The sequence below is a fragment of the Vigna unguiculata genome, chromosome 6 (assembly GCF_037176805.1).
Source record: "Vigna unguiculata cultivar grain cowpea cultivar isolate G323 ecotype 2 chromosome 6, ASM3717680v1, whole genome shotgun sequence".
Taxonomy (NCBI): domain Eukaryota; kingdom Viridiplantae; phylum Streptophyta; class Magnoliopsida; order Fabales; family Fabaceae; genus Vigna; species Vigna unguiculata.
This window is the reverse complement of record NC_140797.1, coordinates 43,419,056-43,446,288: the sequence shown is the minus strand read 5'-3', so window position 1 is coordinate 43,446,288 and position 27,233 is coordinate 43,419,056. Positions and strand designations below refer to the sequence as shown.

Sequence of the window (27,233 nt, the reverse complement as noted above, 5' to 3'; positions counted from 1 at the left end):
TAATCTGAGTAAAAAGCTTACAAGTTGAAAGGCCAAAAATTATAAATAGTTTGACTTAGATTCGAAATGAAATAAAAAAGGAGATAAATCTGAACCAATTTACTACGTTTCAGATTGATGTTAAATCATTTAGAACCACTTTAAACAGCTACCTAATGTGGAGAAATTAGTTTAATTTTGAATTGAAACAACTTTAACGCATGTTGGATTTTAAAAAATAGCTAATTTTACTACTAACTTGTTGAAATAAATCACTTTAATTTAAAATTCACTGTACGACTTCAATTTTATTTTTCAAAATCAACTTTAGAAACACTTAAATTACCGATGATTAATCAAGTCAATCCGAAAACTACCCTTACATTTCGGAAAGAAAATGAAGACCCATACATGACAATGGAATTGTCTGGCAGAATAATTCTATTAAGTTTTACAAATATCGTTTTTCATTCAAAATTCCTTCTAAAAGTTACCATGATAAGGGATGAGAATCTGAAATTTCTCAAGAAGAAAAAAGATGCTTTTTTTTTTATTTTTATAATTATGTCTAAAAGTTCTCCAAAACAGTTTAAAATAGACCAAATATATTTGACATTTTTTTCAGATGATAACAAAAATCCAGGATGAAAAAGATTTTATATGGTTTGGCAAACACGTCACCAGCAAGGTCTTTCCTGTTTGAGGGATAAGCAGAGAGAGCCTTATTCTCAATCTGCCATGGAACTCCAACTATCCAAAATAAAATTTCCAGATGTTACTGAAAAATTATTCATTTTATATTACAATAACATACTAGTTTGTGTGATTATCATTTTATAATTGTGGTATAATGTATGTAAGACCTCTCACTAACCCAGATAAAATGGTCCCATCAGAGCTCATAATCCGCAGCTACTTTACCTTCTCCATTAATTAACCGTGGCCACATTTGTCTTCAAAATCTATTTGTGTGGAGTATGCTGTATAGAAATCTCATCAAAATTTCTTTACGTCGAGTATCTATCTTAGTAGGTCAGTCAATAATCAGTTTAGGCTAAGTCACGGGGGAGTGGCTAACAGTGCAGAAACTTCAAAGTGGTTAACAACTTCCTGGCTCAGCAACCGCATAGCAGCTCCCTGAGAGAATTTCCTAGCAAACAAAAAACATGGAACGGACGTGGAATTGCTACGACACCACTCTATCCTGTACTCAGTCTCATAATAAACATGATTGATGCCCTGTTAAAAAAAAGGATATCAGGCCAAGAAAACAGTTGCATCAAAACATGCACTAATTTATAACTAAAGAACCATGTAATAATCACCTTAGCAAAAACATAAATGACAAAATCTATCTTCGAGCACAAAACCAAAATAGAAGACTTGGGAGTAGTTGCGAAAAAGTAGTAAAATAGACGACGAACGTTTTCATTTGTGCCTTGGTGATTAATTCATTATGGCTTTGAATCCACAAATAACTCCATCGCGAAACAAAGAGCCTCTAACACCTGGGTACGTTGATTAGGCTATTCAAGTCCTCAAACAAAATCATTGTTGGCTTTCAACCTAAGAAACCAGGCACTTCAAGTTCATCTATTGACTTAATATGAATTGCACCATAATTAACGATTACCAAGACTAATTTCAAGAGAGTCCTGCTTTCGACGATCTAAGTTCCTATCCACATTTAGTGCCGGGACAACAGAATACATTTAGATTTCACTAACTGAATCCTCCTCCTACTTTGTATCAATAGACCCCCTCCCCCCCCCCCCCCCCCCCCCGGAAGGAAAAACCTAAAAGATTGAACCTTTTCACATTTTTCCACTCAATAACTGGCCTAAATCTATGCTTGAGTAAAGTATGAAACATCAGAAGAAAACCTTTATTTCCATTATCCTTTGAGGGCCGGCATTTGCATAGCCGAAAGTAACAGGATGCCAGCCTTTATTCTCCATTTTTGTAGTAGACTGATTCCATAGGGTATAGGTTATCGTTCTACGTTCAAGTTCGCTTTCGAGGCCATGCATCTATAAAGAGAAGAGAAATGTATATTAAGATTACAAACAATATCCATGCAGATTGATCCTTGAAAAGTTACTGGACACCAATGATAACATTTAATCAAAATACTTTGTGAATGAAGCAGAAGCAAGAATAAATTCAGTCAAAGAACACATTCCCGAAACCAACATAGATAATGATGATGAAATAAATATCTAAGTATCTTACTGCGAGCAATGTCTGCACATAGTGTTCATCTGGAATACAATTGTGCTGCTTCTGAAGTTTCTGCACTTGCACCAAAATCATAAATATCTTACTGCAAGCAATTATCAGTATAGAAATAAAAGAAAAATATATTATGAAATGAGTAGTGAGTAGCATCACAAATTATCACTGTAAACAACATTATGTCTCAGCAGCATACCCCGTAAAATTATACCATTGCAGATAACAGAAAAGAGCAAAAGAGACATTCAACAGCTGTTAAAAGGAGTTGAACAGTAACCACCAGAACATACTTTGCAAATTAGACGTAAATAAAAGACAAAATAATAGATGGAGCCAAAGAGAGAAAATTTAAATAGAAATTTCCAACCATGCTTAAAGAATCACTGATCAAATTTTAAATCTCACATCCAGAACTTTAACAGCTGTTGGTTAAAAAAGCCACAAGCTACTGGAAAAGGGTAAACAGGAACCTACGAACTCCCAGGGTCTTGAAAAAAAACTTTACCGAAGAATTTCACTAACTAGCAAATCCATACCAAAGCTTTGAACACTATACCAAAGGGCAATTTCCCCAATTAACTACTTTCAGTATGACCTCACAGGCTAGTTCAACCGTTCATAACAGTTAGTTCAGTTTTCAAAAGCAGAAAATGCCACAAATGAGACACGTTCCAGAGCGCTATACATCGGAACTAATTATCCAGACAGAAAGTTATCAATGCTTGGACTAAATGTTTATAATACATTACTCAGACAAAAATATGCCCCATGAAAAATGCAGTGTCCCAAATGTAACTGATTTTGAGCACTCAATTCGAAGCCTTTGTATAACGCTGCATCAGTATTAAAAGCCTGATGTTGCTTTACCATGATCACCTAGATTCTACTAGTGAGTTACAATTATTTGGAACTAGAAGCACAATCAACATAACTTCAAAGTACCCAGTCTGTCTTGACTTAATAATTTCCACTCAAGTGAAGAATGCGTGTCATTATTATGCATAACATGATAGGATAACACGATACCCTTCCAGTAACAACACTAAGATAGAAATCTAAAATTTGAAGACTTACCAGATTCAGCTTTCCCTTACTTGTATCAATTGGTGGACGTCTCTGCCAAGTTAGAACAAAATTAGGTAGGTGCTTATTAATTATGAACACAGTACAGACTTACAGTTAGTATTGAGAGCAGTATTGTATGCTAAAGCATACAATTTTGAAGTCTATGACAACTTTCATTATACAATGAATAAAATTTAATAAGTCAATACAGTAGTATCAGAAACTTAATAGAATTGTAGTTAAACAAAATTGAGATCGATTACACACCTTACAATATTTCTTAAAGATAGAAAAGATTACATCATCATCTACAATCACTTCTGCATGCTTACGAATTACAGTGATCCACTGGAAATTCAAAAATAAACTCAAATCAAGACATAATCTCCAGAAACAAATGTTAAAAATTTTATGCCGCAACCTCAATGTAAGAAATAATGTCAGTTTGATATTCACAAAAGCAACTCAGCTAAACTCTGGTTAAACACCCAACAATAGGAAATTTCTCCTTTAACATGGAAAGTGGAGCTTCTTAACTTTACTAGAAAGCACTTAGTATTGTCAAACCAGTGAGCAGCAATGGTTTTAAACCATTAATAAACTCCACTAGTTGAATTAGTCAATATTATCACCTACAGGAAACACGGCTTAAAACTACCTCTACGTCAAGAGAAAATGAAATGGAACCTTCAGTGCAGTTTTGCAACCCTTACTGGTTTAGAAATTTTCAAAAATACCATTCTATAAATTCAGGTTAATTTGCAACTAGTTTGAATGTATTCTTATTCCAGTTAAAATCTATAACCAGTTCCAAAATTTGCAATCATAACAGAATTTAAATACAGAGAAAGAGAGAAAGAAGCTTATAGTTCAAATATTAAGACGATTTAAAGAGATAATGTTAAAAACAAAAACAAATAGGGAAAAATAAATAAAAGTTAACTTAAATAATACCAACTTCACACATTGGTTTTCCTGAACAACATTTAACTTAAGTTGGATTAAATAAAAACTAGTTTAAATTTTTGGTACTTTCTAAGATTAACATTTCAAAAATTGTGCCACTATATATAGTTATCTAGCTTTTAGAGTCTGGGTGCCATGGCTAGTCAAATTGATGCTTCTCCTTCAGCAAGTATAAGATAAACCTATGTGTTCACAAAAAAAGGCCTGCATCTAACCAGTAGGTTCTGACAGATTGCAGAAGAAAATATTCTACTAAGAACCACTTGATCCAGAGATTCCAAACATGTATGACCGGAAAAACAATTTTAAGGTATGACAAAGAAAAGAAAAATAACCTGGGACCCTTTACGCCATTTTTCTCTTGGTATTTTAGGTGACATTTTTGGGTTGTAGCGGCCCTCCTTTACATCAAGAAAACTGCAATATAAACAGACTCGTTTATTCCACCTTTAAAGCTCCCTTTCACAAAAATGAAACAGATACAAGTTTAAATGATTACAATTGAACATTCGAAAAAGAATTAGTGCCAAGCACCTCAAGAACCAAAGCCTTCTTCTACCTGTCCACGAAACTCTTCGGAGAAACCATGACATAATTGTACACGTACGAAAAGTTGTACAGAGGAACACAGCTGCACAGGGAAAATAGAAACTCAGATTCTTACCCAGATAAGTGACTTTGCACAAACACATAAACCTGCCTCTTCCTTCGAATAGGTGTGAAAATAAGAAAAAAGAAACAGAAACAGAGAAAGAACAAGAATTTCTAAAGGAAACTTGTACTAATATAAGAAGATTGGAAATACCAACCTGTCCGAGAGAAGAACAAATCTTTGATTTGAAGGATCCTCTAGGGCTGCTTCCAGTAACAACCTTTCAGCCTGAATCATACTTGATTCTCCCCATAAAACCTAAAATATGCAACACTGAATTCATATAAGGAATAAAACAACATATTAACAGCACTACAGTTTTACAATTTTACGCTCAATCATATCTGCATGTACTATCACGCTGAAGGCATAAATCCTTGTAAAAAAATGTGTATAATGTTTGGACAAGTACACTCTTCCTATAAGTAAAACCAACCGCAAGTTAAAATAAGGTTTTTCTAAAAGTCAAATGATTTTAACTTCTCGAAAAGGCTTATTGAACTTGTGCATTTAACTTCATTTACTTACTTTCAAAGGCACAAATCCTTTCCAAAATAAAAAGTGCAAAAAATTTGAAGATTATTACAGAGTAATACCATCACCCCGTTGGCATTCGGTGATACAAGTTGGTATTCTGGTGATTAAGCCAATATAAAAAAAAAAACATAAATGCAAAAAAGACCATGTTGTCAATTCCTCCATCCTCTTAGCGATATACCACTTAACCAAGTAGAAAGAATTTGCTATCCACGGAGAAGACAAAATAAAAACGAATCCACTTTCTCCTATTTTTTAGGAAGCAAAACTTATCATAAAAGCAACATTTCAACGTTCTCACAATTTCGAAAAGGAAGGCAAGTTCGTGAATAAGTTAGTGGCATCGCTTTCTCAACAACCGATTCGAGAGAGAAAAAGAAAAACCTGGATGCTATTACTGATTTGTCGACCGTAGAAGAACTGCGACCTGGTGGTTGACTCATCCAGCACAAAGCCAGGCGTGGAGTGAACATAAATCGAGAATCTCGAAACGTCAGCGTTCTGCAAAAATACAAACAGTTCAGACGTTCCCCAAATTTCAGATTATAAGGAAATCAAAGGAGAAAGATGCGAAACCTGGAAAAAAGAGTCCCAGAGGAAATCGAGAGGGAGGTTGCGGCGAACGAGAAACAAGAAAGCGATCTTGGGAGGGCCGTCGAAGACGCGAGAAACGGAAATTGAGGGTTTGGGAGAGTGGAATCTGAAGAAAGAAAGGAGGAGTAAAACGACGACGCATGAGAGGGAAGCGGCGAAGAAGATCAGCATTTTTCTACTTATCGCGTGGCGCCTCTTGGCGCCTCTAGCCGCCGATGCCATTCCTCCGACCCTGCTTCAGCTTCAGGTTGGTTAACTGTAGCACTAGTAATAACTGTCGCTAATCTGTTTAGATATATGCATAGCATAGCGTGAAGAAGAGGTTGAAATCGAAGCTTATGCACATGCAGATGCTGGGAGAAACACTAACTCTTTGTTCTCAGTAATTATTAATAATAATTTGGTTCTCTTTCTCTCCGCTTTCATGGAGACAGGTGTTGAGACTGTTCTGAAGCCTCACACGCAACTTCGACTACATCAATACGTCGTCGTCGCTACCAGCAATTTTGACCTGTACAGGTCGGTGGGTCCCACAGCTGCACCCTTTGCACGTCAGCGCGTGGTAGCACTCAACGCGGCACCGCCACCGCCGCTCCTCATTGCACACATTGTTACCCACCAAACATATTCAGTGCCGATTTCCTTTTTCAGCAAAACAAAAAGAGAAATAGGATTGCTTTGAACATGTGAGAATTTATTACACATGATGCTATGTCTTACAACTTTCAATTTCACCAATGATGTGTTTAATAATTAAAGACAAAAATTTTAAACTGTACATGTTTTCTTTTCTTGTATTGTGTTTTTTAACTGCATAGCTTTTTAAAACACTGGATTTTGGTTTTATGTGTATTCTTTAACAGCAGAGAGGATGTTCTCTTCCGTTTGATGATAAAACTATTAAGGTAGGATAAAAGGTTTAAAAATTACTTTTAGCGGTAAACTGAATTTAGCATTTTTAAATTATTAGATGGTTAAAAATAATTTTATAACACAATCTAAATTTGCCACATGTTTTAATCATAATATAACTTAGGTTAAAATATCTTTTTATTCCAATTTTCGTCAAAATTTTTTAAATAAGTCTTAATTTTGGTTTTGTATTCAAATAGGTCCTAATTTTTTTAAATGTTCACGTGTCAACCCAGTAGTGTGTCACGTGACAGTCACTTTTCATGGCCGTTAATAATTTGAATGGTGTTAATAAAAAAGAACTCAATTGAACAAAATTGACAAAAATTGAGACCTATTTGAACACAAAACCAAAATTAGGACTTATTTGAAAAAACTTGACGAAAATTGAGATAAAAAAGTATTTTAACCTATTTGTAATATGTTTATACATAAACTTATTTCTTTATTTCTCGGTCATGTCATCTTGACGATTCCAAAGTCAATGCTAATGGCCTACTTTTCATTTCCGGAAAATTTGAGACCAGGCCCACTAACCTTGTTGCTACAAATGGAAATTCAAAACTAAAGCCCATAAATGAACCCAAAAAAGAAAAACACAACCCACGAAGTCACCAATACGCAACACTAATAATTCCAAAAGAATAAATATAAAAGGGAAGAAATGTGAAATAAAATGAATAATTTGATAAGGAGATTAAAAAAAAAAGTTTGATAGAGTTTTAAATTTTTTATAAAGTTAGATATTTTTAGTCAAGTCTGTATTTTCTTTATCTATTGAGTAATTAAATTTTATAATTTGTAATTACTCTATTTTTAAATTATGTGATGTAATTGTTTTCGTATCTTGTTTATCACTTATAGTGACATATGATGTACCAATACTTTAATTTGGGTCAATTATTTGTATCCTACATGTATCCGTGTCTGATACTTCACTAATACTTATTTATGAAGTATTTAATCTATAAAACAATAGTACTTTTATGATTACAATAATTTCTAATTTTCACAATGTTTAATACATATAACTTTAATTTAAATTCACACAATAACAATCATATATTTACCATATTTTAAAACATTTTTATACATCTTTCAGTATGTACATATCACATATCATATTTTATTATTTTTAAAATAAACGTATTTAATTATATTCATGCATCATAAACATAGACTAAAGAAGTATAATTATCATTACCGAGTAGGTGACTGACAATTAATCTCTTATTATCCAACATATTTTTAATTAAAACAACAAAGGCAATTTGTCATTTATATTAACTTTTATTAACCATAAAACCTCTCACACACACACACACACACACACACACATATATATATATATATATATATATATATATATAAATAAATAAATAAATAATTGTCCCGTTACTATTAATATTAAATTTATGCAGTGATTTCCTATTTTTTTTGTTCACCTTTTAAAATAACTCATGCTTTCCTTATCTTTGAAGATAATTTATGTCTTTAATTAATATTAATTATATAAGTTATTTTAATGAAATTATCTTTATTCAAAAGTAAACATCGTTATCAATTTTCTTAATATTCAGTTTAAAATAGAGGGATGTAAAACCGAAAAAAGCACGGAGTATATGAAATGAAATAAAGTTAGAAACCCATATTACAGTTAAGTTATGCATCTAAAAGCCGAAGCCCAACAACATTAAGGGCAATAATAGGATGTCATTTTACATGATTTTCTATAACAGAAGAGTGAAAAATAAAGTGTTAAATGAGCATAGAAGTGTTTCAAAATACATTTATTTCTTCCAACAGAAATAATTCACCGGCTCTGGAATAAACAACACTTGTAAAAAGGTGGTTGCTTCTTGGCAGAGTATCTAATAAACAACTCACTTTTATATTATTTAATTTATATGATGTCATATAGAGATGTCAAAATAATAATTTATGTCAATAAACTATAATATTAAAAATAAAAAACAAAAAATGTAAATCCAATTGATAATTCTTCCTCATCGCCTTCAAATATAAATACGTCATAGAGTTAATTGACATTTTCAAAACATATAAGATCCAATCTGAATCTCGAACAAAAAAAAAACCAAAAATGATAAAAAAAAAAAAAAAACATTTGTTCCTAAGACGACTAAAGTAATTGCAGATTTTTATTCTTACGTGTAGCCAGTTTTTTAGAGTATACGAAGTAGTCTTTCCATGTAGTAGGTTGTTGACTTTTCATGCACTCATTAAAATTAGTACTTAAGAGTACTTACTTAGTCATATTCTAAGCTCAACTTGACACTTGCGTTCTGACTGAAATTTAACCCAGAATGAGTAAAGAACAAATGTTCATACCATTTTCCTAATGTTCATTACGTCGCATTGTTTGTCTTTGCAAGTAACCAAGTAAGAAACAGTAACTGATGTGAGGGATTTCACACCCCAAGGGGAAGCTATAAAAGAGGGAAAGGGTCAGAGAAGGCTAAGTCCTCAACATTATTCACGACCACTTCCTTTGCCATCAGTTTGGTTTTGTGTATAAAAATCAAATCACCATTTCAATGTAATCCAAAACTCCAATTCCATGGCCTCCTTACAAATCTCATCTATGCATCTTTCTTCTTTTTCCTTCAAGAGAAAACATGTTACTGTGTCGAAGTTCAGACCAATGCCTCTGTTAGTTCCAAAGATATCAGCCAGAAATTCATTCCAAACCAACGGTTCAATTGACACAAACCCATTTGAAGAGAATGTCAAACCAAAAACATTGTACGATGAAAGTATACGTAATCTTGATACTCCCAACAACAAGAATAAGACCACCACCACCACCACTAAATTCCTTGCAATTTTAGAGTTTGTAACCGACAGGATAGAAATGCACCACAACGTTGGGGAGCAACGAGACAATTGGAACATCCTTCTTTTGAACTCTATCACCATGATTACTCTCTCAGCCACAACCATGTCTGGTCTTGCAGCCACGTGTCCAGGTTCAGGTGCACCGTTACTGGCTCTTAAACTATCTTCCACGCTCTTGTTTTGTGCTGCCACGGGGTTACAACTCGTGATGAACAAGATCCAACCCTCACAGCTGGCCGAGGAACAACGAAACGCGACGAGACTGTTTAAGTGCCTGCAGACAAAAATGGAAGGCACTGTTGCTCTTGGAAGTCCTTCAGAGGAAGATGTGAACGATGTGATAGAGAGGGTTTTGGCTCTTGATAGAGCTTACCCACTTCCCCTTCTGGGAGCTATGATCGAGAAATTCCCTGAAAAGTTTGAGCCTGTTGTGTGGTGGCCTAGGCCTAATAAGATTTCACAAAGCCACAAAGGAAAGAGAGAGAAGATGGAAGAAGAGTTAATGAATGGATGGAGCGAAGAACTAGAAATGGAACTGAGGGAGGTTGTTGAAGTGGTGAAGAGAAAAGATTTTGAGGACTATGAGAGGTTAGGAAACATGGTGTTGAAGATGAGCAAGAGTTTGGCCATGTTAGGGCCTTTGCTCATGAGCATTGCAACAATTGGGTCAGTGTTTGTGGAGAATATAGGGTGGTGGTCTTGGACATATTTGGTGACCCTTTTGGCGGGGTCTCTGGGTGCTATAGTTAACTCCTTTGAGCATGGAGGGCAAGTGGGAATGGTGTTTGAAATGTACAGATTCTGTGGAGGGTTTTTGCGTTTGTTGGAAGAAAGTGTTGAGGCAACACTCGAAGAGAAAGATATGGAGAAAAGAGAAAATGGTGAAGTGTTTGAGAACAAGGTGGCTATGCAATTGGGAAGAAGCGGGTTTCAGCTGAGAGAGCTTGCATCTAAGTCTGCTTCGTGTCGTAGGGAAGGAATTGCCATAGATGAATTTGCTAGCAAGCTCTTCTAGTAAATGTACATGTTGCTCCCGATAGATGTTTATTATTCATAGGTTTTATTAACATATTTATATGTAGCAAGAGTTGGTCCACCACACCATACAGTTATTAATAAGAAAAGGTAGAACTATTCACGACAATGAATGAATTTACTAACTCGTAGTTTTAATAAGAATGTAGCTAGGGACACTAACTTTGATTTAATTTCTTTAATTTTTCATGTATCACCAGTGGATTTGTTTCATTGGAAATATTTTAAATTTAAATTATGGCTTAAATACCTTTTTGTCCCTATTTTCGTAGTGTTTGTTACGGATGATCCTCATTTTGACAGAATGTTTAAAATGGTCCTCATTTTTACCGAATGTTTAAAATGGTCCTCATTTTCGCAATTCGTGTTTTATTTGGTACTTTTCTGTAACGCCGTTTAAATCATTAACGGAACATTGTACAGATGGCACGGTTTGTAGTAGGGTGTGTTACTTGTACTATACAGGTGTGGTAATTAGATAATTAGATATTCGGGGATAAATAAGTGAACTAGGGTTATGGTAAAGAATGTTTGGGCACTTAATGAGTTTTGGCAATCTTGTTCCTCCATTCCCAATTGATGTTGCTGCAATCCCATTATATAGGTATGTTATGGTCTCAATCTTCGTGCACTGTTGGTGGTTCAACGAGAAATAGATTAACCCCGAGTTGTAGCTGCGGAAAGATGGCAGCTTTGAGGATGACAAGAACTCCAAAGAATATTGGTAGAAAATTTTGGGTACAATTTGTTTTTATTTTTGTGTTAATAATAAATTGGTTTTAATTTTTGGTTTATTGATTTACAGAGTGGTGGTTCCAATAATGTGGGTTGCAACTTTTTCAAATGGTGGTGTTGATGAAAAGGATGTCATCATCATGACACAAATGAGACAGATTAATGATTTGGAGAAGTCATTGAAGGTTGCTGAGAAGAGGCTGCAATTAGTAATATGGTTCACTTGTGTTGTTATTGTATTATTCGTACTGTTATTGTGTGTAATCTTTTAAAGTCCAATTTATTTTGTATTATTATTAAATGAAGAAATGAATTAGTTTGATTATGTTGATATTAGTCCCAACATGTTTAAAATGACATCTTAATCTGAGCATTGAAGTAAGTGATATTGATCTAAACTTGGAAAAAATTAAATTGATCTAAGTCTGGAAGAAGTAAAATTCATAACGTTAATTCATCCTCATCAAAATGCATTACATCAATGTTTGGCAAAAGTGAGATTGAACGAAGTTTAAGGAAAGTCAAAATGCAATACATCAATAATGAATTCTACATCAGAAATTCCAAAAAATAACTAAGACTTTTGTAGATGCTATCATGGTCTCCTCCTAATCTGTAATTTTATCCTAAACTGTTGAGATGATTCTTCTAGTGTTGGTAGTGGTGCTGCTTGACTCTCCACTTCATTCCTTGGTGGTTGAGTTGTTTGAGTTTCAGCAGTTGGTGCATTCTCAACCGTTTCAGCAGTTGGTGAATTCTCAGCAGTTGGTGCATTCTCAGCAGTTTAGGCATCTGGTGCAGTCTCAGCAGGTAATTTAGAAACCATGCAGAACATCACAACAATCGAAAGACAAATAAACCCCAAGATAGAATTACGAAAACCCTAACCCACGAGCAAACACAACCCAGAAAACCCTAAACCCACTTACCTCGTTGATGATTAATTGGAGAATTGAAATGAAGAGCGCAACTGCAATCCAATGATGAAATGGCAATTATTAGCTGTTTTCTCTGCAAATCCGAGCTCAAGAAAGACGAAGATGAAGAAATTTCCCTAATTACAAAATTTTCCCTAAATTGAGAAATTAACGTTAATTAGCCACCTGTACAATACACGTAACACATCCTAATACAAACCGTGTCACCTGTACAATGCTCAGTTAATGATTTAAACGGCGTTACAGACAAAGACCAAATAAAAAAATAAAACATGAATTGTGAAAATGAGGACCATTTTAAACATTCGGTAAAAATGAGGATCATCCGCAACAAACACTACGAAAATGAGGACCAAAAAGGTATTTAAGCCTTAAATTATTATTAAAAGCATCAGTATTTTGTTTTTTCGTGTCAAACATGTTCATACTAATATTTGAACTATTTTGACACATTTTTACTTTAATTTTAATTGAAAAACGCATTTGACACGTCAACATAATTTTACGAGATTAAAATAAGTATATACATTCATTTTCAAAATTTAAAGACCAAAATATATCAAAATTTTATACTTAACTTCCAATTTCGCATCAAAATTTACGGACTAACAACATACTTAACCTACACGTATTTTAAACCAAAATTATTATCAAAAACTCATAATTAAAATTAATAAATGTTTGAAACTCTTATGTATAATGAAAATTTAATACTTATAATTTAGATCGTACAAATTAATTTAGGTTTATTTACTTAAAAGAAAAGTAAGATTCGAATGATTTAATGAATTAATAATGAGATTGCAATTTATAAATATAAGTTTACTTTTAAGTAATTTATATAAATAGTGTTTTTTTTCTTTCTAAATTCCACCATTACATCTTCATAGTGTATTTTCAATTCGTTTCTTTGACAATATTTCAATTTAAAACTTAAATTATTATCTTCTATCTTTATTTTTATATTATATTATTGTTATGAATTAATGGTCGTCCATTGATTTATACAATCACTCATATGATTGATAATCATATTATTCATTACTCTTTATGATGTAATATTTTGTATTTACTATTTGATTTTATATCCTTTCTGGGTTACCATATTGTACCTATAAATAGGACTCGTCCTATCAGTAATGAGACACACATAAAAACAGAAGTTGCTCCCTACTCTCTCATTCTCTATTCTTCCTCTCCTTTGTCTCTCTTATTACCTTTATTTTATAACACGTTATCAGCACGAGGGTTATCCAACTGAGCGTGAAGGCATATTTTTTTTTTCTCCCTAAGAACAACGCTCTATATTCCTTAACCGAGGTTCTTTCTAATCTTTTTCTCATTCACAAACTTTATCTCATTTTCTTTTTTTTTTTGTGTAATGATAATTGTTTGATTTATTTTTCTCTGTCATATTATTATTATTATTATTATTATTTGATTTTAATAATTTCATACATGAAATTTGATTATATTAATATTTTATGTGCTAGTTTTAAACACGCGAAACGTTGCAAAATTCTCTGTCATAATATTTTTATTATGACGATGATTATTATTAATATTATTATTTTGATGATGATGATTATTATTAATATTATTATTTTATGTGTTAGTTTTAAACACGCGAAACGTTGCAAAATTTGGATTTGTGACCCTTGATATTGTAAGGAAGAATTCCTTATATTGGATTTTAAATGTTGAAATATATTTAGATGCAATGGATATTGGGATACCATTAAATAAAGAAATAAAGCAACTAATTTGCTCATAACAAAAATATTGTGAAAAGAGACTTCACAAATATTGTGAATTTATTTCATGCCTATGCATGGCTGGCTGGACAAAGCAATAAAGCTTTTGATGAAAAATCATGAGATCCGCCTAATCTGCTCCATTCCCAGAAGTGAATGGAGCAATCAATATTATGAATTGATTTCATGCCTTCTTGTGGCTGAACAAAATAATGAGCTCTTGATGAAAAATCATGAGGCCCGACCAACTGGTTCTGCTCCATTCCCAGAAGTGAATGCAGCAACATCTGATCCATATAATCATGGACGAGGTCAAGACCATAATAATAATCGTGGTCGTAATTTTGGCCGTGGTCGTAGCCATGGTCGTGGTCGTGGTCGTGCTATTAATCATGGTCGTGGACATGGTTATAAAGGAAATTTTCAAAGAGAAACTTCATCAACAGAAGTGGAACAAGAATGCGAAAAAGGAAAAAGAAAGGGGTGAAAATAATGGCAAAAAGGCTGAAAATATATGTTACCGTTGTGGTAGTAAAGGTCATTGGACCCGTGCCTGTTATACACCAAAGCATCTTGTTGAACTCTACCAAGAATCACTTAAAAAGAAGAATGTAGAAACACACTTTGCTTATGAAGATGGTGATTCTGATTATGGTCATATGGATACTACTCATCTTGATATTGGTGATTTCTTTTCTAAACCCGATGGAAGCATTGATCACCTTATTGGTGATGGGAGTGTTAGAAAATAGTTTTATTTTATGATTAATTTTTAAGACAATGTTTTATATTTAATTCATGTTGCTTTTATATGTACAAGTTTTTATGTTTTTATGAATAAAATCCTCTATTTTATTTTTTTTTTCTTTCTCTCCTCTTACAAAGTAATCTCTAATATTGATATTTATGTTTATATGAAGAATGAATATTGGCATTAACACCAATGATGAGGATCTGTGCCTTGCTGATAGTGCAACAACTCATACAATTCTCAAGAGTAATAAATTTTTCTCTACTTTGGTAATGCGAGAAGTCAATGTTAGTACTATTTCTGGTACTACAAATATAATTGAAGGCTCTGGAAGAGCTACAGTACTTCTGCCAAGAGGTACAAGATTGCATATTAAAAATGCATTTTATTCTCCTAAGTCCAATAGAAACTTATTAAGTTTCAAGGATATTCGTCTAAATGGATATCATATTGAGACAAATAATGAAGGAGATGTTGAATATCTTTATATCACTCAAATTGAGTCAAATAAAAAATGTGTATTGGAGAAATTATCAGCCTTCTCTTATGGCTTGTACTACACATATATTAATGCGATTGAGACGCATGTTATTGTAAGCCAGAAGCTTACAAATAAGAATGAATTTCTTGTTTGGCATGATCGGTTGGGTCATCCTGGATATATCATGATGCGAAAAATAGCTGAAAACTCATGTGGACATCCACTTAAAAGTCAAAAGCTTCTTCAGTCCAATGATTTCTCATGTACTGCATGTTCGCAGGGAAAATTGATAATAAGACCATCACCAGAAAAAATTAGAAATGAGTCAATCTCATTTTTAGAACGAATACAAGGTGATATTTGTGGTCCAATACACCCACCATGTGGATCATTTAGATATTTCATGGTATTAATTGATGCGTCCACTAGATGGTCACATATTTGTTTACTATCAACTCGAAATCAAGCATTTGCTAAGTTATTAGCACAATTGATCAAGTTAAGAGCCCACTTCCCAGATTATCCAATTAAGAAAATTCGTCTTGATAATGCTGGTGAATTTACATCTCATGCTTTTAATGAGTATTGTATGTCAATTGGAATTGAAGTTGAACATCCAGTAGCACATGTTCATACTCAAAATGGACTTGCAGAATCATTGATAAAACGTCTAAAATTGATTGCACGACCTTTACTTATGAAAGCTAATCTTCCAATGACTACTTGGGGATATGCAATTCTGCATGCTGCAGTATTGATTCGCATCAGACCAACAAGTTATCACAAATACTCTCCTTTACAGTTGGTTTTTGGTCAACAACCAAATATTTCTCATTTAAGAATTTTTGGGTGTGCTGTATATGTCCCAATTTCCCCACCAAAAAGGACTATGATGGGTCCTCAAAGACGTTTGGGAATATATGTTGGATATGATTCTCCATCGATAATAAAATATCTTGAACCATCAACAGGTGACTTATTTACAGCTCGATTTGCTGATAGTCATTTTGATGAATCAATTTTTCCAACGTTAGGGGGAGAAAGAAAGAAACTGGAAAAAGATATTGGTTGGAATGAATTATCATTATCTCATCTTGATCCTCGTACAAAAGAGTGTGAACTAGAAGTTCAACGGATAATTCATTTACAAAAATTGGCCAACCAATTACCAGATGCTTTTACTGACACAAAAAGGGTAACTAAGTCGCATATACCCGCTGCTAATACTCCAATCAGAATTGATATTCCTGTTGGACAATCTAATATAGCAAATGAATCTCAAACACGCCTAAAGCGTGGTAGGCCTTTGGGTTCCAAAGATAAAAATCCTCGTGTGAGAAAAAGGGAAAAAAGGCAAGATGGCCTAATCGAGGGGGTAAAAGTCCCAAAAGATTCTTTTGACATAATCAATGATTCGGTTCCAGAAGAACCTCAGGTACCTGAAATTGTTGAAAATGATGAGATCTCAATAAATTATGTCATGAATCATAAAATATGGAATCGAAATAAAGTCAATATTGACGAGGTTTTTGCATATAATGTAGCAAAGGATGTCATAAGTGACAATGATGATCAAGAACCAATGACAATTGAAGATTGTCGGCAAAGAAATGATTGGCCAAAATGGAAAGATGCAATCCAAGCAGAATTAGATTCGCTTGCTAAACGAAAGGTTTTTGGACCTGTAGTTCGCACACCTGAGGGTGTAAAACCTATTGGGTACAGATGGGTTTTTGTACAAAAACGAAATGAGAATGGTGAAATTGTTAGATACAAAGCACGGTTAGTTGCTCAAGGTTTTTCACAAAGACCTGGTATTGATTTTGAGGAGACATATTCTCCAGTATTGGATGCAACAACATTTAGATATTTAATTAGCCTTGTTGCACAAGAAGGTTTGAATTTGCACCTCATGGATGTTGTTACAGCCTATTTGTATGGCTCTTTGGAAAATGATATTTATATGAAACTCCCTGAAGGATTTAATGTGCCCAACAAAGCAAATTCTAAAAAGGATTATTCAATAAAATTGAATAAGTCCCTTTATGGATTGAAACAATCAGGACGTATGTGGTATAACCGTCTAAGTGAGTACTTATTAAAGGAAGGGTATAAAAATGACCCTATTTGTCCTTGTATTTATATGAAAAGATCCGAGAATGAATTTGCCATAATTGCTGTTTATGTAGATGACATAAACATAGTTGGAACTCCTAATGAGCTCACAAAGGCAATTGATTGTTTAAAGAAAGAATTTGAGATGAAGGATCTTGGAAGGACAAAGTTTTGTTTGGGATTACAAATTGAGTATTTAAACAAAGGTGTTCTTGTACATCAAGAAGCTTATATAACGAAAGTGCTTAAAAAGTTCTATATGGACAAATCACATTCACTATGCACTCCAATGGTGGTGAGGTCATTAGATGTTGATAAAGACCCTTTTAGACCTCAAGAAAAAGATGAAGAACTACTTGGTCCTGAAGTACCATATCTTAGTGCTATAGGAGCACTAATGTATCTTGCTAATTATACTCGACCCGATATAGCATTTGCTGTAAATTTGTTAGCAAGATATAGTTCTTCACCTACAAGAAGACATTGGAATGGAGTAAAACAAATACTCCGTTACCTTAAAGGCACTATGAATATGGGCTTGTTTTACCCAAATGATTCAAAATTAGATCTAATGGGTTATGCAGATGCAGGTTATTTATCAGATCCTCATAATGGTCGATCACAAACAGGATATTTGTTCACATGTGGTGGCACAGCGATTTCATGGCGATCTGTGAAACAAACAATAACAGCAACATCGTCAAATCATGCAGAAATTTTAGCATTACATGAGGCAAGTCGTGAATGTGTTTGGTTAAGGTCTATAATTCAACATGTGCGACAAACTTGTGGTTTATCCTTGGGAAAAATGAAACCAACAACGATATATGAAGACAATAGTGCATGCATTGCTCAATTGAAAGAAGGATATATTAAAGGAGACAGAACAAAACATATTCTTCCAAAATTCTTTTTCACTCATGATCTTCAAAGAAATGGTGATGTAGAGATCCAAAAGATTCGCTCATGTGAAAATCTAGCAGATTTATTTACAAAGTCTTTGCCAAGGAGAACTTTTGAGCAATTGGTTCATAGGATTGGACTCCGCCATCTTAATGATGTAAGTTTACATGAGGGGGAGAAATTAGAAGATGCAAAGAACAATATTATATAGAATGATGTACTCTTTTTCCTTCACTAGGTTTTTATCCCAAAGGGTTTTTCCTAGTAAGGTTTTAACGAGGCACATTCTTTTATCAATGGACACCCAAGGGGGAGTGTTATGAATTAATGGTCGTCCATTGATTTATACAATCACTCATATGATTGATAATCATATTATTCATTACTCTTTATGATGTAATATTTTGTATTTACTATTTGATTTTATATCCTTTCTGGGTTACCATATTGTACCTATAAATAGGACTCGTCCTATCAGTAATGAGACACACATAAAAACAGAAGTTGCTCCCTACTCTCTCATTCTCTATTCTTCCTCTCCTTTGTCTCTCTTATTACCTTTATTTTATAACAATTATATATTTGTTTGTTTATTATATCTATCTTTTTATAATTTATTTCATGTTTATGTCTTATATTTATCGGTAATTTACTAATTTATTAATGATTTTTTTTTTCGATAAAACTTATCCGTAAATATCGTAATCGGATCTACTCTTTTTTCTTCTTTTCCTTCTCTCCTTCTCCTTGTTCTCTAACTCCAACCGCCACCATCGTCTAAGTCTTTATCACGCCATTGTCATTTGGACTGATCAGGTGACTTAATAGTCAGATGGAAGAGAAGGAAAGAAAATGTCGTGGGTTCCATTTCTGACTAACAAATTGAAAAAATAAGGTTGGTTCGGTGAATTTAGAAGAGAGGGTGAGAAAATTTGTGGTTCAATTCCTCTGCTTACAAAAACTAATATTTAACATTCGTCGATAAAAATGAAAAAAATCAACTATCATGCCAAAATGAGCATACTTTCATCAGATTCGATCAAGAACGTAAAGTTTCTAATTCTTTGACAGCACTGTCAACAGCATAGACTATCATTTTCTGTATCTGTTTCATGAAAAAAATGAAAACATAAAAAGCAAACATATTATAAGGTTAAACTTTGAAGTTCAAAAGAAAAGGAAGAAAGGAAAACCAAAAAATCAAGAAAACATGCTGAAAGCAAATTAATCTCACCTCAAGTTTATCTTCTCTGGCCTTGTGATTCTTGGGAAGACGACGGAACTCTTCAGTTAAATGCAGGCACATATGGACATTTTCTGGGGACACAAAATCTACAGCAACTTTTGTGCATGACTGCAAGGTTTATGATGTGGAACTTGATGTTATAAATACAATTATAAATGCCGACAATATGAGTTAATTCAATGAGTCAAAACACGTTTCACCTTAAGATTCCTGACTTGGTGTGCACATCCCGCAGGAATAAATACTGCCTCCCCAAGTTGTTGCTCAAAAGTCCAAGGTTCTACACCTAGGAAATTAAGATTCATGTTAGTAAATAATGGCATTCTTTGAGCAAGCAATTTGCAAATATTAATACTAACCAAACTCCTTCTTCAGATTCTTCTTGTGTTCCAAAGTCAGGTAAAAGCATTGGTCATGAATTGGATGGACAACCTAACCAACATAGAAATAAATGAGCCAGAGCAAAAAATAAGGATAGGAAGAAATTTAGACTAATAAATATAAAATTACCTCTTCAACTGGAGAGCAATAAGTATGCCTAAATTCTTTAGAGTGCTTTCTTAGATATGCTTCTAACTTTTCAGTATCCTCTCTCCGAAAGATGTCCCAAAGAGCACCACCTGTTTCTTTAGAAACAGAACTCTTATATTCTTCTCTGTTGTCTTTGCAAAGTCCTTCATTCAGGAATTCATCGACCCTTCCTCGAGCACGTCCCTCTTTCTCATCTTGGGCAATGTGTGCTTTTTTCAGTTTTGGAATAGCAGAATGTTGTTCATCACTCAATGTTACCTCAGTCGTGTGGATCAAAATATTCACCTTTGGAAATTATTGAACACCAGTTAGAAAAATAAAGTAAATGTGCAGTAAATTTAAATTTCTTCACAAGGAAGTACATTTTGTGATCCCGTGTGCCATAGTCTAAAAGTTTAAATTAAGTTAACAAGAAATACATAGCAAACTGAACGTGATCATTGTCCCATCTTTACACATTAGGAGACTAAACTTTAAGTTACTACCACATGAAAACAACTTTGAACTAGGTTGAATAATACGGATAGTAGAGTTATTAACCATAGGAATGCTCATCTTCCAGTGATATTTGGTTTTAATGTACAAACAGAATTCAAGTTGTAAGTCCTCAAAACAACAAGGCTTGAATAGAAATTAAGGTTGTGTTGCTTACAGCATCAGACATATCACAGTGAAGTTTTGTTACTGAATCTCCTCTGCCAAGTTCCTCTTTAATCCCATAAGCAATGTATGTTTTTGGACCAAGGTCTGGCTTTAGAACATGGGATGGCAACTTTACAGCAAGGTTGAGGATCCCATTTTGAGGATCACAATACTCTTGAAATGGCAAACAGCGGATAAACTCGTCACAATGGCGAGGCAAAAGATCATCAAACTTGTCAGAGGGAGGCCAGTCTTTTAACTTCAGCATCTCTGGCCAGAGATTTGCATATGCTCTTCCTTGTGTATAACCCTTGAAGAATGTACGAGTATTGATTTCTACCTGCAAAGGTTTAGAAAAAACATGATCACTATTGTTATTTGAAACTTTAGAAGCATATTTTGGTATTAAAAGCCAAAAAGAGACGATAGAAGCAAACCTCACAACAAGAAAGGCAATCAATGGCCTTTAATTCAGTAGTATTTGAGCTGATTCCTGGAACCCCGTTTTCACATAGGGCTCTTAATGTGACCATTGGCTCCCAACTAAGACCTGTACCCTGCTTAAGAACATCACGAACTATGATTGGTTCTCCTTGAGTCCAATGTTTTTGGAAGAGAAGCAACCCTTCATTTATGAGGTCACTTGACAATGGACAGTATAAGTTATTATCACTTGTGCCATCTCTAAAAGCTGCTCTTATCTTAGAATTGCAACTTGATATTGCTTCTTTCTGAAGAACTGTTTGTTCAGTTTTAGAAAAACCTTTTACCATGTTACGAGCTTTGGCTTCCAAGTCTGATATCCACCCGTTTAAAAAAATGCGCCTCAGCTCCATCACATGACCACCACAACCCCCCATTTCTTTTGGTGCACATCTAATACCTCCATCACTGTTGGCCTCCCATTTGCTAAATATCTTAGAATGACCTCTTAAAGTCCCAAAATCACTAGACACTGGTAATGGATCACCACCATGCATATAATCACACCCCTTATTCACATATTGAAACTTCATATTACACCGCGGTGATATACTTCCATTGCGTATTTCTTTGCAACAGTTAAGGCAGATTTCAAAGGAACACTCGGGGCAGCTTCGATAAAGATCAGTAAATGAAGTAGCACAATGGTCACTGCTCCAAAAAAAAAAAATACTTAGAAAAATGTGAAAGGAATCAAACCTAGTTATATAGGCAAATGGAATACCATACCAATAGATACGTTCATTCTCACAAGATGTTTGTGGTATCTCAATCTCAGAACTTGATTTTCCTGGCAAGACATATTATTGTTAGTTATGTATTCATAGTTAAATTAGCCCCACCGATGCTGAAATTTGATACCTTGTATTTTAGCTTCAATCTCGAGCTCTTGACTTTGTTCTTCACAAATGTGTTGTATAAATGGAATGAGTAAGTTAATCATGTATTGGAGATGTTGAACCCTTTCTTCGTCTGTGATGCTGCTGTTAGATGTCTGAACACATCAAATCAGATGGGAAAACGCAGAGTTAAAAAGTACTGAAAATTCTTCTGGGTAAAGTTTTCAATTTATTAATTGATTTAATTGTATCTACCAGAAAGCAGAGAAAACTAACCTTAATCGTTCCTCTTGAGCGCAAGCAAACACTGCAATTGCAATTGTTTCGGCAAAAGGGACACTCGTGTGAAATGTCTGATACTGTAAGATTTGGATACCTATGTGTAAAATGAGAAATTGTTATATTTTGCAATAGTGTCTTATAAACCACAACACGAACAAATACACAGTCTTTCAATGATTATTTAATTGTGAACTACTACTTTACCATTTCCTGATGCACCACAAACAGTACATTTTCGGACATTTAGTACAAGGTACGAATACTGCTCTTTCCTTTTTCCTACACTGATGACACTTTTTAGAAGTTGTCTCTGCATCCTGTTAACACAAATACAATATTCAAACCAAGAAAAAAAATATTATGATAAAGTACTTCAGGGTTTGATTTTATAGTATAGTCTTCTTTAACCTTTCTCCGTTTTGAACTTCCAAAACCTCTTGAGCATCTTGGTATTTTTCCAATAAGGTTATCAGTATATCGGTTTGACAGTTCTTCTAGTACAATAGGAGCTTCTCCATTTTCTCCTGATTTTGGACACTTAGATAAGTATTGCTCATTCGATCTCTTTCGAATTCCAGAGGATTTTGCAGGACTTGAGAACTTGGTCTTATAATCAGTATGATCCTTTGACTTCTTTTGTTTCATTCTCACTGCAGAAAGAACACTAATTAGTATCAAGACATTGCAAAGGCTTCATTACTTCATGTATTAACCATGAATACATCACTCGTTCAACTATGAATGTCAAGAGATTAATTTAATTTTGTTAATTCTAGTTTTAGATGGTGGTTAATGCTCTTCTTCTTTTCCTCTTATAATTCAACGTATATTTCTATTATGTCTGAGATTCTGCAACTGTGTTTCAACAATAAACATGCCAACTTTTTCTATAGTTTCTTGATTTCCACCAAAATTTACTCTCCACAAAATCCTTTAGATACTGATACTGATACCACAATCATAGATAAATGAACATGAAAAGTAACATAATAACCTACTCTAAAAAAAAAAAAAAAAGCAATTTCTGAACAATTAAAATGCAATTCATAGATCTTATGTATTACGATTAATTGTGTGTCCGATTTCAATTAAAAAAAAATGCCTACCATATATATTTAGATTAAATTTTAACGTAGAACTTTTGTATACGTATACTTCAGTGCGATGTGCATCCGTCTTCTGTGAAAATAAAGATATGATAAGGATATATAAACATGGGTAAAACGTGTTTTGATCTATAAGATATTGCAATTATCTTAAATAAGTTAATAATCTTCGATCCTATCTTTTTACAATTTATTCATTTTTTTTCTTAATTAAGAAATGTGTTAATTAGATTTAATTTTCTAAATAATTTTAAAATAGTATTATAGATTTTAATTTTAAATTTATCATCTTTTATAAAAAGATGATAAAACCAAAAGCAAAAAGATAATGTTTTCTAAATCTAAAAAAACGAATTTGATTTTTTTTTAAAAGGAATAAAGTTAATTTTAAATATTCATTCTATTTTAACTATACTTTTTCAAATTCTGCTAAAAACAGAACATTTAATGACTTTTTTAATCCAAAAGCCTAAAATAGAAAACCAAAAGTTTAAAAAATAATGAAACTGAAATTTCAGCTGCCTTAACTAAAATATAGCAAAAAAAGGTGCAGATAGATAAGGTTAACTACAAGAAATTCATATTTCTTCAAATCTTTTCAATCTTAATTGACAAACTTTATATAAAATGTAATAATGAAATTTTCTGAGTAATGGATATAATCAAGGGAAAAAAAAACAAAGAAAACTAACCTGGTAATTATGAAAAAAAATTCAGAGAATGTTTCAGCAAATGAAACTCAACATTCTTTGCTGGTATGAAGATTCTGTGATGAGAATGAATGACATAAGAAAAATAGGGATTTGTGACAGAAAAAGTATAGTATAATAATCGCATATAAGGAAAGAAGGTAACTCATTCAAACCGTGCACCAACAGAAAACAATTCATTCATCGTGGTCTCTGTTTGGATCCTTCAAATGATATTCATACATATTGAAAGAAGAAGAAGGAGGAAAACGAAATTGAATGTACTAAAAAAATGTAAAAAGCAAAAAAACAAAAGAAGATAAAATTATAAATTTAACTTCCTGCATAATTGAGAATATATTTGGAAAAAAGGTATACACATAATAATTTCAAATAGTCGAATCATAATACAATTAATTACGACATAATTATTTCAATATAATGTATATAAATATTTTATCATGACTTAAATACATTTTTCATCCTCATTTTTGTAATGTTTGTTGCGGATGGTCATGATCTTGATAGAATGTTTAAAAAGGTCTTCATCTTTATCTAATGTTTAAAATGGTCATCATTTTCGCAATTCATACTTTATTTGGTCCTTTTATGTGACGTTGTGTAAATCAGTAACGGAATACTGTACATGTAGCACTTTTTGTATTACGTTGCATTGGAGTGTGTTACGTGTACTGTACAGATGGCTAATCAACTTTAACTTTTCAATTTGGGAGAAATTTTGCAATTAGGGCTTGAGTTGGATTGCAGTCGCACTCTTCAGTGTTGGAGGTGATTTCTTCATCTTCGTCTTTCTTGAGCTCGGATTTGCAGAGGAAGCTAATACTTGTCATTTCATCTTGCAGTTGCGCTTTTCATTTCAATTTTCCAATTAATCATCATCAACGAGGTAAGTAGGTTTAGGGTTTTCTGGATTGTGTTTGCTCGTGGGTTAGTATTTTCGTAATTCTATTTTGGGTTTGTTTGTGCTTGAATTGTTGTGATGTTCTGCATGGTTTCTAAATTACCACACATGTACAGTACATGTAACACACTCTAATGCTCCGTTAGTGATTTAAATTGCGTATAAAGGATCAAATAAAACACGAATTGCGAAAATGATGACCATTTTAAACATTCGGTATAAATAAGGAGTATTTTAAACATTCTGTTCAAATGAGGACCATCCGCAACAAACACTGCGAAAATTGCAAAAATGATGACGAAAAAAATAATTTAAGCCTTTTATCATTATTAAAGTTTACGTATTCTATTATTTAAATAATTATATTATTAATATTAATATGTATAGAATTTTATATCATAATAACATAAACAAACAAAACAATTTAATATATTAATTTAACCATTTATTAATAAATATTTCTATATTATACAAATACATAATTAAAAAACAATAAAATAATCCATCTTGTGTGAGTAGATAAGCAAGTATTTATTTATAATAATTCTACTAAATTTCAAAAAGATATTAATAAATTTCCTTACTTTTAATAAATTACTAAAATTGTTTTATTTATTGATAAATAGTTTAAACTAAACTATTTCTTCACAGAAAGTTTAATCATATAATTTTGTTTACATATGGAAATAATGTTATATATACACAACTTAGTATTTAAGTTTAAAGAACAAAACTAAATATGTATCTGTCCAATTTTTACTATATTTGTTATTTAAAGTTAATTATTTACGTTTGTGTATAAGTGAGATACTTAAGCATATATAACTATAGTAGAAGAAAATAAACATTTTTTCTATAAAACAAAAATATATAAATTATATGGCATTGTTATATATCGTTTCGCATTCATCATTTAATTGAATAATTAATTTTCTCAGATACTTCAAATTTAACAAATTTAATTAATTTGGACTACAAAATTACGTTTTATCTTATTGGTTAGTTTTTATTAAATAGAAACTAACTGCATTTAAGTAACAGTATTTAAACATAAAAATATTTATGAATTTTATAGGAGAGTTCCTAAGGTAAAATTGAAGGAAACTAATGGTTGTTGTATATAGATTCACTCACATTTCATAAAATTTTGGTTCAATATAAATTACAACGTCTCTACCCATATTATTTGGTTAATTTCATAAATTATTGCAATATATTAATTATCTATTATATTACAAGTAATATACAATCTTAAATATTTATTTGTTAATTTCGTTATTGCCAATTAAATGAAAATTAGATATATTATTGTGTTTTTAAAAATTGAAAAATTTGATTTAACATTTTATTAACAATGAACCAAATTAAAATAAATAAATAATAAAACTAAAATATAATTAAATCCTTTTAATTTATGTTATTTACATGTATAAGTGTTAAATATTATTCTTTAATTATAATTTTTATCATAGAGATAGGTATATTGTTGTTAATGTTTTGTACATAAAATATTAAATTATTATTATTATTAATTAAAATCTATAAACAATTATAATTTATAATCAAACTAGATTAACAGTTATTCCATATTGATTTAAGAATTAAAAATTATGTATCAAACTTTTAATAAATGAAATCACTATATTATACCTAATCAAAATTCTAAATTTTGAGTCACGTCGATAAATATTTCATTTTCCTATTAGCACTTTTACATTTTATTTATTTATCCTACATCTCTTTTTTCTCTCATTGGGAGGTTTAAACATATTTCCAATTTTAAATGGACGAGTGAAAACACATATAATATATAAATCTTAAGAAAACAAAAGTAGATATAGGAGGTTTGGCATAAAATAACGTTAAAGTTACAATTTTTGTCACGAAGCAATCATATTATTCTCTGATTATTAATTAATGTTTAGGTCAATAATACAGTTTTTTCAAATATAATTATAAGAATTTATTGTAAAATGTTTTTAGTA

General features: G+C 32.4%; 2 protein-coding genes and 1 pseudogene across 2 annotated transcripts; 1 reads left to right on the top strand and 2 right to left on the bottom strand.

Moving 5' to 3' along the window:
* Positions 1-730: 730 nt before the first annotated feature.
* Positions 731-6,682, bottom strand: LOC114188167 (glycosyltransferase BC10-like). The gene is made up of 10 exons (XM_028076717.2): positions 6,011-6,682; positions 5,819-5,935; positions 5,055-5,155; positions 4,805-4,876; positions 4,581-4,662; positions 3,547-3,627; positions 3,289-3,330; positions 2,212-2,271; positions 1,863-2,009; positions 731-1,218 (listed from the first exon to the last, which is right to left on the bottom strand). Exons 1-10 carry the CDS (start codon positions 6,248-6,250, stop codon positions 1,039-1,041), a joined length of 1,122 nt encoding a protein of 373 aa, XP_027932518.1. The 5' UTR covers positions 6,251-6,682; the 3' UTR covers positions 731-1,038.
* A 2,759-nt stretch (positions 6,683-9,441) lies between these two features.
* On the top strand, positions 9,442-11,010 carry LOC114188986 (putative F-box protein At4g22030 pseudogene; annotated as a pseudogene).
* An 8,149-nt stretch (positions 11,011-19,159) lies between these two features.
* On the bottom strand, positions 19,160-23,176 carry LOC114188594 (lysine-specific demethylase JMJ26-like). The gene is made up of 12 exons (XM_028077165.2): positions 22,940-23,176; positions 22,789-22,848; positions 22,526-22,666; positions 22,272-22,404; positions 22,140-22,200; positions 21,365-22,061; positions 20,938-21,267; positions 20,265-20,570; positions 20,114-20,186; positions 19,955-20,040; positions 19,743-19,862; positions 19,160-19,613 (listed from the first exon to the last, which is right to left on the bottom strand). Exons 1-12 carry the CDS (start codon positions 23,174-23,176, stop codon positions 19,548-19,550), a joined length of 2,310 nt encoding a protein of 769 aa, XP_027932966.1. The 3' UTR covers positions 19,160-19,547.
* Between the last annotated feature and the right edge of the window lie 4,057 nt (positions 23,177-27,233).

Excerpts from the sequence above, each read along its gene's own strand:
- LOC114188594 (XM_028077165.2), bottom strand. The coding sequence starts at position 23,176 with ATGAAACAAAAGAAGTCAAAGGATCATACTGATTATAAGACCAAGTTC. Across the intron at positions 22,667-22,788 it reads AAAAGGAAAGAGCAGTATTC|ACACTATTGCAAAATATAAC; the intron begins GTACCTTGTACT and ends GTGGTTTATAAG. Across the intron at positions 20,041-20,113 it reads GAATCTGAAGAAGGAGTTTG|GTGTAGAACCTTGGACTTTT; the intron begins GTTAGTATTAAT and ends TTAATTTCCTAG.
- LOC114188167 (XM_028076717.2), bottom strand. The coding sequence starts at position 6,250 with ATGGCATCGGCGGCTAGAGGCGCCAAGAGGCGCCACGCGATAAGTAGA. Across the intron at positions 3,628-4,580 it reads AATGGCGTAAAGGGTCCCAG|TGGATCACTGTAATTCGTAA; the intron begins GTTATTTTTCTT and ends TTGAATTTCCAG. Across the intron at positions 3,331-3,546 it reads TCTTTAAGAAATATTGTAAG|AGACGTCCACCAATTGATAC; the intron begins GTGTGTAATCGA and ends CTAACTTGGCAG.